This window comes from Acyrthosiphon pisum, chromosome A2 (assembly GCF_005508785.2).
Source record: "Acyrthosiphon pisum isolate AL4f chromosome A2, pea_aphid_22Mar2018_4r6ur, whole genome shotgun sequence".
Classification (NCBI taxonomy): Eukaryota; Metazoa; Arthropoda; class Insecta; order Hemiptera; family Aphididae; genus Acyrthosiphon; species Acyrthosiphon pisum.
In genome coordinates, this window is record NC_042495.1 from 85,563,123 (window position 1) to 85,580,866 (window position 17,744).

Consider the following 17,744-nt stretch of genomic DNA (forward strand, 5'->3'; position numbering starts at 1 on the left):
AGTGAATATCCAATGTTGTAAAAATTTGAATTTCAAACGATCATAAAAATTTAATTTGACTTTCTTATAGATATTTTTTGTTTGATAAAGGTAGATAATCTTATAAGGAATCTTGTATTACATTTTCATATCTTAGATTTAAAAAGAAAAATTTTTATGAATTTCTAACTCGAAATAATTTGCAAATTTTCGTGATTTTTCCATATTTTGTCATTTTTTGAACTTTAAATGCTTATAAAAAAAAACTGTGATTTACGATTTTTAATATTTTTCATTTGCCTTTGAAACAATATACTAGGAGCCTTCTATTAAATTTTCAAGCTTTTTTATCCAACAAATATAATTTTATTGATATTTTTAGAAAAAAAACTAAAAAAAAATGGAAAATGAAAATGTCCATAAAGAGCTCAAAATAAATCAAAATATTTTGAAAATGTTATGGTGTATAGAAAATGCTAAGATAAACATTCAGTCAAAATTTCATATATCTACGGTAATTTTTTTTAAAGTTACACCAAAAACCAAAATCGATTTTCTCGAAAACAGATTTTGCGTAAAAATTCCCGTTTTTCCTTAATTTTTCTTTTGTTTTTCACGGCGCTTTTGAAACTATTGGAAAAATTTTACTTTTGACCCCCCAAAGTACCAACTAGATTCACTTTCCTATCAGAAAAGGTACTGTTGAAAAAAATCGAAGCAGTTGTACTACTACTGCCCCAAATACGGTGATGACAGAAACAAAGAAAAAATTTAAAAAATTTAAAAAAACACATCATCCACACATTGCTCCGATCAGAATTTAAAAAAAAAATGGTTACACCTTTATATTTAAGATTATTATACAAATTTATTTTATTAGTGGCTTAGACGACAGGGGGTACGCGAGCACCATCAAGCACGTCAATATGTAATAATACACTTATTTTGAAGTTAAAGTTGAAAGGGGGCCCACTAAGTGTAAGGTGTCCCGGGGCCCAATTGATCCTTAATCCGGACTTGTCCAGACTATACCTACATAACTGAGAGAAAATATAACATAATATGAGGGAGAAAAAATATGTTTTAGCACACTGTAATGGCCGAATCCCGGACGAAAAGCCCGGAATAAAAAAAGTCATTTTCTTGATTGCCGGATAAAAAGTCCAAAAATACAAAATTGTCTATTAAATTTATAATGTATACATGTAATATACACATTATATGCATGTAATATTATAAATAGTCAGTTCATATATAATTAATATTCATTTAAAAAATGTAATTATTGTACATTTATTATATTATTTTTTTTTTTTAAATTTCTCTGCAATTTGGATTTTAAAACATATGACTTTTTAAAAAAATATTATTATTGTATTGACGTTGACAATCATTTCTTGGGGAAACGTAATATATATCAAATTATTATTATTATTATTATTATTATTGTATAGCCACACATAATGTGAAAATAATAAAATGTTCAATTTTAATAGCTAAGGATTGAAAATTTAAAACAAGGTATAGATTTTTATTACATATTTTATTTTGTAAGTTTGCTGTAGGTAAGTATAATAAAAATCCCAGAAAAGTAGTCGTATGATTGTATGATTGTATTATCCCATTTTAAATCTCACCCGGATTTCCCCTATATTATAATATTGTACATTGTGACATTGACATTCTACTGGCATCGCAGAAATAATAAGAAGTAATAAAATATAATACATTTTTTTTAAAATAAATATTAATTATATATAAACTGACTTTGTGTATATAATATTACATGCATATAATGTGCATATTACATGTATACATTATACATTTAATAGACAATTTTGTATTTTCGGACTTTTTGTCCGGAAATCAAAAAATAAATCTGGACTTTTTGTACAACTTTTTTCATAAAAGACTTTTTGACCGATTACTGTAACGGCCTAAAACCTGTCTTTTCTCTATCAACAATCCCGTTTGGTGATTTCTCTGTCTATGAGCTTAGGCATACGTCAATATTATATTATGTCATAATTATGGCATATTGGCGATAGGCGATTACCGTTTGGCACGTCATGGTAATATCAGGATTTCAGGCATAGTAGAATGCGGAAGCGTTGCCACAGCCACAATGCTAGTACCAAGTAATAAGTATGCCACTTGCCGAAATGCCGAGCATTGAGCATTCATATTATACGCCACAGGATCGTAACCTCAAAAAACGGTTTGATCGTCAGCAACTACTGCAGCTGTTTCATCGTGGAACAGAAAACGTAAAACACGTTTTCCGGTCGACCGGCTGACGAGAAGTGTTGACGGTCGGAAGAATCAGGAAAAACGAGTACACGAATGACTGGAAAACTCAATTGGTTGGCTGGCGGGCGGACCGGCGTTTTCCCGGTCGCGACGCGCTTGTTTTCTTCTCCAAGACAATCTTTACGCGGTAACCGCCGTGATGGTAGCCGCAATTGGTCGCCACCTGCCAAGGTCGGGAACCGCGGGCCAATGGCGTGTCGCGTACTGTCAGTAAAACGACCGGCTGGGAGCAGCACCGGTGGCAGACAGCGCTGTAGACGCTGTGCAAAACAAACGAACGAAAAGGGCACACATACACACTCGCACCGACGGGGCACGAACTACTGATGTTTCACACAAACACACGCACACGCTGCTTTAAATATACGATTTATATATGTATTATGTAGTTTTTTTTCTTATTATTTCTCCACTGCATTCCCTCCCACCAAGGTCTCTGTCACACGAACACGGCTCTCTCTGTCTCTCCGTCGGTTTCTCGCGTTCGTACACACTACACGGTACACGCCACAATCATTTTCTTCGTATTCCTTGCGATGTCTCATCCCGTGTTGCGCGCTAACGTTTCGCGTCGTAACGTACCGTTTGCCGATTTGCTCGTCGTCGCCGTTGCCGTTGCCGTCGAAGACACCGCCGCCGAAAGATTGTGAAAAACAATACCATGGAATGGTAGTGCGGAACGCCACTGTTACGGACCGCCGCCGCCGCCGCCATCGCCTCCGCCACCGCCGCCACCACCACCAACGCGGCGACGACAATGGACAACAGTGCGACCCAGGTACATAGATTTTTTTTTATTCTTTTAAGCGTAGTCATTTTTTCGTACGTCTGTGTAAATCGCTTTGGCGAACGTTTTCCCCCCCACGCGGGTGTTCGCGTGTTCGGCTGGAACACGTGGTGCCCCGCGACGTTGGCGTATTCGGCTGCTGCTACTGCATCCGTCGCCGCTGGACCTGACCGGTACGCAAGACACGCGTGTTCCGTGTACTTCTTCCAGCGGTGCTGCGGTGTCGCGATCGTCAGTGCTCCCGGTACCCGTGGCGCAAGCCAAAGTTAGCAATTTCGTCCCGGACAATGTTCTAGAACATATGGTCACCGGCGGGTTAAAGGTGATCGTGGCATGTGCACTCTAGGTGGCCGACCAGTGCCTTTCACGTTATCGTTCTGAATTTTCTTTCATTTTTTGAGGTTATGTATGCAGCGCATATAATTATGTAGAAGTAAGCTTCGGTATTTAGAGCTCTTCGGTTACAAAATTGCCTACGTACCGGATAGTGGTGTCGGTTAGCGGTCAATGGTCAATCCACCGGATTTCCGGCACACGATTCAAACTTGGACTTTCCCCATTAATCTCCTTACCTAATAGAACGTTTGTTTCTTTGCATCAGGCTTTTTATCGCTCTGTGGATAGTCCCCTGTGTGAAAAATTGACGGATGCACGGTTCGTCAATATCCTCAAGTTATTTTCTTTGTTTTAATTCAACATTTAATAATTACTTATGAAATTCAAATATAAACTCAACACAACATTTATTGGCGTTTGGCCATCGAACACATACCAATGACTATTGTTAAGAGTCATAAAAGTTAATTTTAACTATAGGTATTTTATACTTAACATGCCTAAATAATAATACAATCTATGATTAAATATTCTACCGTATATTGTATCATTGCCTGTTTGCTGCAGAGTACCACGTCATATTAATCTAAATATAATATTCAATAGGTATCTATGTTTTTAAGGTTATGTTTCTTTTATAAGTATATTTTTAAAAAATTCTTGAAATTCTTACGATCTCTGTGGTATACCTACACTCGACCTACAATTAGCAATTAGTATGTAGGTAATAATTACAAAGTTAAATTGATTCAGTTGATTAATTTTAATTTTTCTTATTCAATACTATGTTACCTATAAGTTTATGGGTAGGTAGAGTATGTAGATTGCTTGATGACTAGTTATAAAATACTCATCCACATTTGAGTCAGCATTTAGTAATTATAATTTACTACAAGCGTTACAAAAGTGGTAAATTAAGCTTTATTATTTCTTAGGTATCGTTTTGATACTTAAGAAAGGTAGAAGATTTTCCGACAGTTGACCTTCACTTAATGTGTTTGGGTCAGAATAGCGAAAATTACATATATATTATATACTGATGTTATTAATTCTCATACTGTATCTAATCTATCTAATTTTGTTAAAAAAAAAAATTAAAAAAAATAAATAACAGTATTATAACAATGATAATAGCATAGATTTTATTTTTTTAATTCATCTTAAATTTGCAACTGTGACCATTAGCATTTGTCGAGGGGAGTTCATTTGGTTTAGAACATGTGTATGTGTGGCGAGGATTTGTTACTAAACCCGGGTGGTCACCCATTAAAGAACTAGTAACACTGGTCAATAATTTTACTCAGAACCCATTTTGTGACTGAGGACAACCACCATGCGACAACACCAGTCCACGAGTGTACATTTATAATTGTTTATGAATGAAATTATAAAGCATATCTCCTTATACCTAAATTGGTACTTTGCCTATAGCTAGTTAGTAGTTTATATACCTATAGTAATAATCAAATAGTAAACCATTGTAATTTATGTTGTAATGTGTAGGTACATTAATATAATTACATGGCACCTGAGAACAAAGGTTATAACTTATAAGCAAAGAAGAAATGATTTAGTTAGGTACCTATGAAAAAAATAAAACAAACTGTTAGGTACAAATAAATATTTAAAATTATAACAATTATTAAACTTTTAATAATTAATATCAACCTTTTAGTTTAATCATTGATCATCAATATGAACCTAAATAAAAAGTTAAGTATTAAAATAAAAAAAGTTGTTAAAGTTGTTTTATTACCTAACAAATTAACTTAATTTATTTATATATTAAAATAGAAGCAGAAAAGTTTTATTCATTTTTGCCAAACAAGATTTTGAAAAAGTTCTAAATGATAATTAATAAGCAAAAGAAATATCGGGTATTGCTAATAGTTAAATTTTCTATAGTCTATACCTCGGTCTATACTCTACCCCTCACAATATACTACAACACAGAGTAATTCATTTTCATGAAATATTCATGTATTAAATATCATTCATGTTAATATGTTAATTTTAACTTAATGATTACAATTTCCTTTGATAAATACATAAATTAAAACTATACTTACATTCATTTTTTTCAAAATATTTTACATATAATTAACTACAGAAAATAATTTCTTAACAATGCTATATTTTCTTATATGACTTAATTTACACTTTAAATACCTAAGTACTTTTTAAATTGTAGGTATTTTATAGAAAGAGTAGGTATATTATGAAAGATAGGTACTTAATATTTCTTTTAAATAAGTTAAATCCATGTTTGAGTCAGCTATTTGTAACTACAATTTAACTATTTAGCGTTACAAATGTGGTATACAAATGATATCCTACTATTTATTGTCGTTTTGACAATTTTATAATGGAATAATTTTCTGACAGTAGATATTTCATTTGTTATGAATTATGATATATCAGAATAAAGAAAATAACAGTTTACATATTACGACTAGGGATAGGCCGAACTTAAGCTTCAAGAACTTAATTCAAATTTATCCATAGTAAATTTAATATAAAATACTCGGTAACGTAAATTACAAAAAGGATAAAAATATTAATAGTGTTGTCTATCTAATCCTGAGAGGCAAACTCCTTCATGAGTTGCCAGTAAAGGTGCTCAAAGTGTGTAAAATTAACTAGTTTAAATTATTAAAGCCTTAAGTACTAACCCCGTGATATCCAAATATAGTATTAATCTTAGATCATATACACACTACAGCCTTGTCCATATACCTAAATATTTTGAAACACATATAAGACGTGGCGAGTCTCTGACTGATTGTTTTATGTGAGCATACGTGTGGCAAACCTAATACTTAGCTGTTGGTTTATATTTATATATATCAATTCACATAAATAAACATGCAAAATTTTTCTTTACGCGTGCTTTGAACATATTTCAATCCGAGACTTTCGTCTCTAAGTTATTGGGACATGGATCCATCCATATTATATAATCTATAGTGTTAATATTAATGCAGTCAACTTGTGATTGTGTGTGACTGATTGATGTTGTTGTTAAGGGAATTCAATACCGTGATTTTCTGTTTTCGTCTAACACACGCGTGACAGTATTTTAGACGTGTTTTTTTGCCAAACATACCAATTGATCTAACGAAGCGATAAGAGTTCTGAAAACAGATTTGAATTTGTCATCAAGTCTACTTGAAATCGACTTTTCCACATTTGGTTTTAACTTCTCCAAAAATAAAAATACAAAAATGTTCAAATACTCTTTTTTTTTTTTTTTTATATGACTTTCTGGAATTTGGGAGATAATATCAAAAAAATGTGGGAAAGTCGATTTCAAGTAGACTTGATGACAAGTTCAAATCTATTTTCACAATTCTTATCACTTCATTAGATCAATTGATATGATTGGCAAAAAACACGTTTAAAATACTATGTCACGCGTGTGTTAGACGAAAACAGTAAATCACGGTATCGAATCCTCTTAAGAGGGTGCTGCACCTGCATGTGTTCTCCCTGTTTTATAAACTCATAACAAAACAAATTGTACACTCAGTAGATCCCGGTTATCTATGTTAGTTTAAAAATTGACCTCTTATAAAATTTTATATCTAGTGAACCTCATTGGTTTTTTTAGATTTTAACTTTAAAGTAAGTTATTACTATTTTAAAATGCACAAACAATTTACAATTTTATATTCTCATAACCTGCTTTAGATTTAAAATATTGAGATTGGAGGTGAAGTAATGCTAACGCAGCTCCGCCTCCTACCCTTCTAACTTGAATAAAAGAATTAAAATATTAAAAAAAAAAAACTTACGAGGTTCACTAGATAATAATTTTACCTTTAAATTTTATAAGATTCAATTCATTCAAGATTTTAAACTAACAAAGCAAAACATGATCTGCTTAGTGTACAATTTGCTATGTTATGCGTTTGTAGCCCTTTATACAACACCCTCTTAAGTTAACTTCACAAATTAAAATATATTTTCAGAAGTTATATCCATTTACAAGTTTGTAGAAGATATGACTATTTTAGTAGAAATTTACTGAGATTTGCCACTTAATAAAAATTCTGTACTGATTTTTATTCTCTTTGTCTAGGAGTTTGAGTTCCTTGATTTCACAGACATCAATGACATGGAACGTGGCCGATTGCTGCAAATGCTGTATTCTGCACGGAACGAGTCATGGGTGTCTGGAGAAGATGGATTCAAACATCCTGATTTTCCATGGACTTTTCGCGGTACTCAACCTCAGGCACTTCCTCCGTCAGGTTTAATGAATGAAGTTGGAAACATCACACATATTTCTGATTGGAATACAGCAGCAGATGAATATGGTATGTAACGTAACTTTTTTTCTTCTTTTTAATTTTACTAATTTAAAATACAGTACTTAAAAACGCAAAGTAATAGATTGTGGTTATCCAACAGTTAATGGTGATGCAGAACCTGAGAACCCTGTGATGATAAATGGTGGAAATTTTGTTCCTGGTCCTCCACCACCAGTTTATCAAATGGTGCCAAATCCTCCAGTGTATATGGGTAACGTACCTCCACCAGTGCATGGATATGTACCATCTCAAATGTCGCCATATCAACAACCAATGTATCCTGGACCAGAACCCCCTATGGACCCCAATCTTAGGCGCCCAAACATTTCCAGGAATCCAAAAGGGATTCCTCCTCCGCCAAATGTGAAACGGAATAATGAAATAGCTTATCGACATCCAGATAATATGGAAATGGCCAATTATCAATCACCACCAACATATATTGCTGTCCCTCCTCCACATCATTATTATTATTCACCTCAAAATAGTCCATTATACTTGCCTCCTCATCATGGACATCCAACATATCCTGTGTACACTCATCCACATCCTACTTTATACAATCCATACCAACAACCTGGTCCTCCTATGTACCATTCACCACCAGCTGGTCAAGTACCTCAACAACCTCTTTTAGTTGAATCATGCAAACCTAATGTTAATCCAATTCCACCAGTGCATAATATTTATCCTGAAGTACCAGAAAATGTTAATGAGACTTCAGTGGAACCAGAAATAATGTCAATACCACAGGATAAAGAAGTAGAGTTACAAGTACAACCAGAATGTGTGGAAGTTATTGAAATTATACCAGAGGTAACAAGAGATGAGCGATTAGTTATTGTGAGTGAAGTGCCTATTGTTGTAGAAACAATTCCATTGGTTGAGTCTTGTGAAAAAATCAAAGAACCATTACCTAATAAAACAAAAAAAAAGAAAGAACCTGTCCCTAATATCCCTTCAGATGTGGTACAAGAAATCCAACAGCCCGAGAAGGAAGAAACTAAAACCGAAGATGTAACTCCTGTTGTAGAATTCAAAGAAGAAACTCCCTTAAATCAAGAACAGGCTTCTTCATCTTCTATCCCTCCCGTAGTTATACCTGAAGTTAAAGACACTGAACCTGCTAAACCTGTTTTTAAAACATGGGCAGGACTATTTACTGGATGTGCTAGTACAAGTAATGATAAAGTTTTCACACTACATGGTAGTAGTCAACCAACTACCAACCCCAATACAGAATCTATAATTATGCCATCAAGAAATTTACCTGATACTACAATTCGGACATCAGTTTTTGTAACCAATAATAACCAAAAACAAACATTACCAGTTAAACCTAGACCATCAAGCAGCAGCTCTATATCTAGTGTTGATGATAATAGCTTAAATTTACAAAGATTAGGTGGTAAGTTATATTGTTATTGTTTAAATTTTTGTATATAGACTATTGCAATTACTATTTTTTGTTTAGAATTTCTTTCAGTTTATAATTTGGACCATAAAACTGCTCATCTACAGCCTAGAGGTTTGACCAATCGTAACACTCGTTGTTATATAAATGCCACATTGCAGGCTTTGTTAACATGTCCTCCTTTTTTCAACCTCATGAGAAGTGTGCAATTTAAACTCAAAAATAGAAACAATCGAGGACCCCAAAAATCCCAAACCCCAATTCTAGAAAGCATGTATGTTATATCCACTACATTAAATACTTATCAAAATCAAAAATAATAACTTAATTTTGAATATTAGGGTTCAATTCATTGGAGAATTTCAACAATTAAGCATTAAAAATGGTAGAACTACTCAACAGCAACGTCAAGCTACGTCTGTGGCTACTCAAGAAACGCCTGATACTGGTCCAGCATTTGAACCAAGTTATGTTTATAAAATACTACCAGCTTTTGAAGAAGGCCGCCAAGAAGATGCAGAAGAGTTTATGAGTTATCTTCTTAATGGAATTAACGATGAAATGATTGAAGTAAGTTAGAGATTCTTGCTACCATGCATTTGTTAATAAACATACTATTTCCAGCTAATTAAAATGAGCAAATCTAACATAAGCAATGGTGAAACACAAGCTGAAGTAGATGCTATCGATAATAACAATGAATGGAAGGTTAGTACTTGTCATTTTTCTTTTAAATAATGTTGATGTAAGTTTTCAAATTTGTATTTAAATAATATATTTTAGGAAGTTAATGGTAAACATAAAATGGTGACCAGAAGAACAGTTATGGAAAAAACTCCATTATCTGAGATATTCCGTGGGCAGCTACGTACTCGCACAGTGAAAAATGGTGAAAATGAACCGACTGAAAATATTGAACCTTTCTTCACACTTAAGCTAGACATTGAGGTACATCATATTGTGAAACAATTAAATGATTTATTTATACATAATGTATATTTATTAAATATTAATTTTAGAAAGCAAAATCTGTTCGGGAAGCTTTGGACATGCTAGTCAATAAAGACACACTCGAAGGATTAACTTGTCCGAAAACCAACCGTGAGCTAGATGCGTACCAACAAGTTACTATTGATGAGCTACCTTATGTCTTACTATTGCATCTTAAATGTTTTGAATACAAGCAACAAAAACTGACAAAAATTGTAAAAAACGTTGAGTTCTCTGTTGATCTTAAAATTGAACCTAGTAAGTGCTGGTTATATTATTTAAAACACAAATTCCATATTTCTGTTTTCTTCAAATCTATTTGTGCTTCATAAGATTTGTTTTTGAAATTTGGGTACATAAATTTGACTCTTAAGAGTAGCATTTGGGTAAATTTATATTCAAAAGCTTAGTGTAGTGTCATACAAAAAATGTTAGTTTCATAAATATTATTACGTTAAGTATGATGTGTCCCTGTCCACTTTTAGTCTTCTTATAGTTTAATATTAATACTTAACTAGTGCACTAAAGTGGAAAATCAAAACAATTTTCTGACAGTTGGCCTTTACTAAACAAAAATATTATATGGTCAGAATAAGGAAAATTACATCTTTTAGTATGTGTCTGTATATTGTATATCAATTATAATAAACATTAACATTTAAACAATTTATTGTTATTTAACAAAAATAAATTTCATTAGGTAGTATAAGAGTTAATATAATTCATTACTAAAACTTAATAACATAGTAGAAATCGCTTAATAGGAACACGAATAATTAATACAATTAGATAATTGAAACAGCATATTGGTTATTTGAAACAATAAAGGCCAAATTTGTCTGTCAAATCCAGTTATTCGGCGTTAACCAATTTACCTACTGTAATTACAATGTACATTATCTTATGTTGTTAAGATCGTTACTGATTTCCACTTTTCACTTTATTTCACACATGGAGAGCAGGGGAAGCCGATTTTAGTGCAACAGAAGTGTGGTTTGAAACTCTGCACCGGTATGAACAAGGGAAAACAATATTGATAAATAAATATTTTACATAACATAAAAAAAAATTTTCCATAGAAGTTACTATTTTTAAAATTATACTTTTTTTCATAATAAAGAAACCACACACTTCTCCTTGGTCCAAAAGTGTTCCTAATAAGCAGCTTCTACTGTAAATAGAACACTGTTGGATTTTTCAACAACAATAACGTAATAGTCATAAATTGATTATTTATCTAGAATGTACATTAACGAAGCAAAAATATTCATTGTTCGTTAAGTATAATTTAATAGATATAATCTTTATTTCAAGTAAATATATTATATACTAGGTACTATAGTATTGATAATATTGATGTGTCATATTATATTTTTAGCAACATTAAGTTTAAAATGTTTTTTTTTTTGCAGGGCTCATATCAAAAAATTCCAAGATTAACATGAAGACTAGACAGTATAAGCTCTTTGCAGGTAAATTCATCTTAGACATAATTATGCTTAGCCAATTAAAACCCCGTTTTATTTAAGCCGGCTCATATAATTATATATTGTTCTATGGGTGTGCTAAGAACGGGCATATTATCTTCGGTTTGTGTGTATGGAATTTTTCTACCTATGAATTGTTCTAAAGAAATAGCTGAAACAGTAACTAATACAAGTTTTTATATTTCATTCCCAGCTAATTATAATTTCACCCCGTTTTATTTAAGCCGGCCCATATAACTATATTTTGTTATATGGGTGTGCTAAGGACGGGTATATTATCTTCGGTTTGTGTGTATGGAATTTTTCTACCTATGGATTTTTCTAAAGAAATAGCTGAAACAGTAACTAATACAACTTTTTATATTTGATTCCCAGCCAATTATATTTTCACTCCGTTTTATTTAAGCCGGCCCATATAACTATATTTTGTTGTACGGGTGTGCTAAGGACGGGTATATTATCTTCGGTTTGTGTGTATGGAATTTTTCTACCAATGAATTTTTCTAAAGAAATAGCTGAAACAGTACAGTAATGCTAGTTTTTGTATTTGATTCTTACCCAATTATATTTTCACCCCGTTTTATTTAAGCCGGCCCATATAACTATATTTTGTTGTATGGGTGTGCTAAGGACGGGTATATTATCTTCGGTTTGTGTGTATGGAATTTTTCTACCTATGGATTTTTCTAAAGAAATAGCTGAAACAGTACTTATGCTAGTTTTTATATTTCATTCCCAGCCAAATTATATTTTAAGCCCAATACTATTTTGTTGTATGGATCAGGCGTATCATCTTTGGTTTTATACATGGAATTTTTCTGCATAACTAACAAATTGTAACTAGTACTTTTTAACTGTTGCCATGATTCCCGACTACTATTTTTCCCATTTTACTTAAGTGTTTGTAAAATTGTATTCTTTGAATGAGTGTATTATTAAGATAAGCTGTTATAATATTTCAAGTTTAAGTCTTATAATTAATTTTATTCATACATAATTCTAAATAAATAGTATAATTTGACATATCCAATATTAACTTACGATATTTTTTGTTTCTATTTCAAGTTGTTTATCATGATGGTAAAGAGGCAAACAAAGGTCATTACTTTGCTGATGTATTCTATGTGGCGCTCGGTAGATGGTTACGGTTTGATGACGCATCTGTACGTTTTGTCACCGACAAAGAAGTATGTCAGCCAAAACCCCCATGTATGCCGTATTTGCTGTACTACAGAAGAAATGACACAATTGCTGCACTCTCTGCGTTTGATAATAAAGGCAGATAGTTTGTTATTTTTACAGACATTTTGGTACGTATTTTTGCTACGCCTGGGCCACATGTATGAATTTGCATGAATATTTTTTTAAACACATATTTTTTTTTTATTACTATTATTTATGTTAATTTATTATTTTTTAGATGTATAATTATCAAAATGAAAACCCCTTAGTGAGATACATAATATTTCTTATGGATAGATATTTATACTTAGTTGGCCTTCATAGACATTGGGGGGTTTTTTCTTTTTTCTCTATGTTGAAGCATATTAACACAGGGTTACTTTAAACAAAATATTCTTATTATTATTATTTACTAAAATAAAAATAATAATAATAGTTGTATTGTCTGCCGACAATTTTGTTAGTTTTTTCTCTTAAAAAATACTGTCATTTTTTTTTTTTAAGGCGTATTAAAGCGTGACAACATGTTAATGGTTAAGTGAAGTATAGTTTGTTTTTGCCTATTTGTGCAAGGCGTTTGTAACATATTATAAATATAAATGATACGAGACTAAAATTACTATTTTTTATTAACTCAATTATTTGTTAATATAAATACATTTTTTAATTACATATATTTTTTTTTTGTAAAGTATTAAATTACCTATGTTTGTACATAAAAATTAATTGTAATGTAAAGTATCTTAGAGATTATTGAGTCATGGTTGATTTTTTTAATAATTAAAGAGAAATTAATTTGTATAATGATAATAACTAAGTGAATACTGAAACCCAATGGAAATGTTGAATATATTTTTCAAAAATCATTGGCCCATTTTATACACAACATATATTACAAACAATAGTATATGTGTGTGTATATATTTATGTATCATTTCTTTTAATTTTTTGAATCATATGCTTCTAAAACCATTTAAAATAGTTGTTTTATTTGCATTTTACTATTGTGTAATTTATATATTATTATTTTTCGGAATCTGATGTTTTGAATATACAAAAATAGGATTGTAATAATCTACTCATGTAAACGTCATTTATAATTTTTTAATGGGTTTAATTTATGTTTGTTTTTTTTTATTATTATTATATTATTATTTGTGGAGTATTACATACAAACTCAACGGTCATCTGTAAGATATAAGTGTCTTATAACAAATGTAAACTGGGACTATTGAGGGGAAATAAGAACTAACCAAACATGTCTCATTAAATTATATAATTTATACTTTATTTAGTCACGACTGCAACTTTTATAACAAATTGTGAGCATAATATTAAATATATGCTTTATAAATTATTATGTTAACATTTCAACTGTTTTTATCATTTTTATTGCAAATCCTACTTTTTCCTTCATATTATTTATTATAATATTATATTTAAAACCAATTTCATAAAACAATGTGTTGTAATTTTATCATTAAACATTGATTTTTTTTATAATTGCACAAATATATTAAATACATTTTAATAGTTACCTAATGCAATCAATTTTCAGAGAGCGCAGTAGGTATAAAATTGAGTGTATTGATCTGAAAACAAGCCGGGTTATTAAGCTAATGAAGGTTTAAAAAATGGAATTGTACTTGAATCCAATAATAATAGTTCATTTTTTGTAACCTATCAACATATACTTGCAGTAAATAAATATGTCGAGTAAAAGAGTCTGTCCCGTATTGTAAAATAAAATTAAGTCTAGGTTACTAAACCCCTATTATCTAATGCTTGTATTATGGTTTAGTTAACTAGTAGTTAACTAGTTTAATAAGAAGAAATGATAAACAATGTATAGATTTGAGATATATATAAAAGTGACATATTATGAATACATAATTATATTGTGAGTATAGTGGTTATAAATGTAGGTAGAAGAAATAGAAAGGGGAAAATATGATAACAGAAAGCAGAGAAATAGAAGAGGATAAGAGATGATTAGATCAAATATTAGACATATTAAATAAATCTAAGTCTTTGGTTGAACTACCTGCAGACGTAAGTGTATTTGCAGGGTATATAACATAGTTTGAAGAGATAGAGGAAAGATAAAAAGTGGAATTAGATTGGTTTACTCTAAAATTTAAACGTTCGAGTATTTCGGGACAATCTATAATATTATACAATAGTTTGTATAAAAACTTACAGTTTAAGATAGTAAATCTTTTATTTAGAACCATTATTTTAAAGAGATTACAAACAGTTTCATATCCAGAATGAGGAGTTCTTTTATAATGATATTTATATGATAGATATCTTAAGAAGTTATTTTGGACAGTAGATAGACTATGGTTTTGAATAATATTATTAGCACGCCAAATTATAGAGGCATAGTCAAAGTTAAAACGAACTAGCGTAAAGTACAAGATTTTTAGGGCTGATTCATCATAAAAATCTTAACACTTACGTTTTACTAAGCCAAGTTTCTTATAGGATTTGTTTCTTATATAATTAACATGAGAATTGAAAGAAAGTTTTGTATCGCAAAAAACACCTACGTCTTTAATTACGTGTTAAGATGGAATTATTTAATGTGTAATCAAAAAGTAAAGTATTCTTCTTTAAAGAAAATGAGACTATAGCACATTTATCAATATTCAAAGACATAATTTTCAATACACCATTGATAAAGGCTGTTTAAGTCACATTGTAGTTCTAATGCATCATTAGTACCTACATTTAATATTATTATATATTTTTGTGTCATCCGCAAGTAAAAGACAACTTGAATGTCTTAAAATTGTATTAATGTCATTTATGAATATTGAGAATAGTAAGGGTGATAAGTGATCACCCTGAGGAACGCCGGATAAAATATTAATTTGATCTGAAATATAATTTTCATATTTACGGCATGAGTGCGATTGGTTAAGAAGGAATGAATCCATGAAAGAAGTGGGTCATAAAAACCATAGGCTTTAAGTTTTGTTGTTAGAAGAGAATGATTAACTCTATCGAAGGCTTTTTCAAAGTCCGTATAAATAACGTCAAATTGAGATTTGTTATTGAAAGATTCCAGAATTAATTGTTTAAATATGCTAAGATTAGTTATTGTTGAACGCCCTGGGCGAAAACCATGTTGTTCATTTGAAAGAACTTTTTCACATAATGAAAAATTTTTATTATTTACTAATTTCGAAAATATTTTTGGTATGATTGAAATTTTTGGGATAGGTCGATAATTAGGTAGTAACTAATGATTTATTACCTTTTTTAAAAATTGGTGTAATAAATGAAAATTTCCATTTGTCAGGAAAGATACTAGTCGTTAGAGATTTGTTAAATAAGTAAGTTATAATAGGTGATAATATAAATGACGATTCCTTTAAAAAATTTGCAGAGATACCACAGGACCAAGTAATTGATTTTGATTAGTTTACTAAAATTCATTAAAAACATCCATTATCGAAATATTTATAGAGTTAAGACAGAATAAAGAGTTATCTAATTTACTGATATTACTGAAATATTATAATTATTTTATATTATTATTATTCGCATATATTAATATGTAGAAGAAAATTTTGATTTTGATAACTTTTTTTAGTTACTGTCAATAAAAAAATGTTCTCTCCGTCAAAACACTTACGTAAATCCTCAATATTTTTTTATAAGTGTCCGAAGTAAGAATTTTGATTAAATCACGAAAACTTGCAAATTATTTTGTGTTAGAAATTTAAACAAATTTTAGATTTTGAGCGGAACGATGACTACAATGCCATGTGTTTTTTTATTTATTTTGTTTTCTGTCTTTACCGTTTGGGGCAGTATAACTGCTTCAATTTTCTTCAACAGTATCTTGTACCTTGGGAAGGTAAATCTAGTTGGTGTATTCAGGAGGTCAAAATTTACCGCTAATTTGAATTTTCTACTATAGTAAAATGTACATACTGAATGGTGTCTGTTCTAGGTTCCTGCTGTATTTTGACTATAGAAGTATGGACGTGTGGCGTCCTCCATTATGCCTTGAAAATGTAAAAATTATTATTATAATCATACACATAGGTAAATTTGATTAGGAACAATCGAAACCAAAAATTTTCAGCTCCAACTTCCCCATAAGCCATTCAAGGTACGGCGTTTAGGTCTGGAAAGAGCCAATCACATATTATATTATATTGAGTTATCGGAAAAAAAGTCCCGAAAAAAAATGAATGAAAATATATCAAAATTGAAGTATAAATATGTTAAAATTGTATTGAAAAATAGAAGGCAGCTTACATACCTATATAATGTATATACTATATATTATAATACATATATTTGATTTTCAAGTCCCTTAATGAAGATCATATTTTTGGCTTTTGCTATAACTTAACAATTTAAGGTCCTTTCCCACTGCTCCGGGCCGAGTCCGTGTCAGTTTTTGGCACGTCCGGGTCGGCCCGGTAAGGTATTCACACTATTCAGTGCCCTGTCAGTGTTAATAGAAAATTTTGTCATCAGTTGAAGTCGGGCATCGAAATTAGTAACCACGTGCTAGTTGCTTACGTACCTCAAGTTAAGTTAACCTAAAATTTTTGTATAGAACAAGTAAAAACCTAATTTCAAACCTTTAAGTAAGTAATCAGTTAACGTTAATAATACCTATTATCTGTGTGATATTTATTCATTAAATTGTATTACAATGTGTGAGTAGAGCCGTGTTAAGTCATTTGGCACCTAAGCGCCTCCCTCTTTACCTAGGGATGTTTTATATTGGGCCGATGGTCAATAGTTTTAAAAACTGGGACGCTCGGGGACAAATTCTCCAATTTCCACCTTAACACGGCCATGTGGGACAGTATTTAGTTAATTTAAATTGAATATTTTAGTCGATAGAAATGGATTTTTCAACTGAAGAACTTGCTATAATAGCTCTACTGCTCGATGCTGACGAGGAAAAAAAGATC

The 17,744-nt window shown here is 31.0% G+C and overlaps 1 protein-coding gene across 3 annotated transcripts; it reads left to right on the top strand.

Moving 5' to 3' along the window:
* Positions 1 to 2,593: 2,593 nt before the first annotated feature.
* Positions 2,594 to 14,172, top strand: LOC100160238 (ubiquitin carboxyl-terminal hydrolase 10). 3 transcript variants are annotated; one of them, XM_008186586.3, is made up of 11 exons: positions 2,594 to 3,067; positions 7,494 to 7,731; positions 7,808 to 9,133; positions 9,200 to 9,413; positions 9,481 to 9,709; positions 9,764 to 9,847; positions 9,923 to 10,087; positions 10,159 to 10,387; positions 11,542 to 11,601; positions 12,682 to 12,926; positions 13,037 to 14,172. In XM_008186586.3, exons 1-10 carry the CDS (start codon positions 3,047 to 3,049, stop codon positions 12,900 to 12,902), a joined length of 2,787 nt encoding a protein of 928 aa, XP_008184808.1. In that variant the 5' UTR covers positions 2,594 to 3,046; the 3' UTR covers positions 12,903 to 12,926; positions 13,037 to 14,172. The 3 variants fall into 3 exon arrangements, with proteins under 3 accessions (XP_008184808.1, XP_008184807.1, XP_001946389.2); XM_008186585.3 differs by having other exon boundaries at positions 12,682 to 14,172; XM_001946354.5 differs by having other exon boundaries at positions 7,826 to 9,133; positions 12,682 to 14,172.
* The last annotated feature ends 3,572 nt before the right edge of the window (positions 14,173 to 17,744 follow it).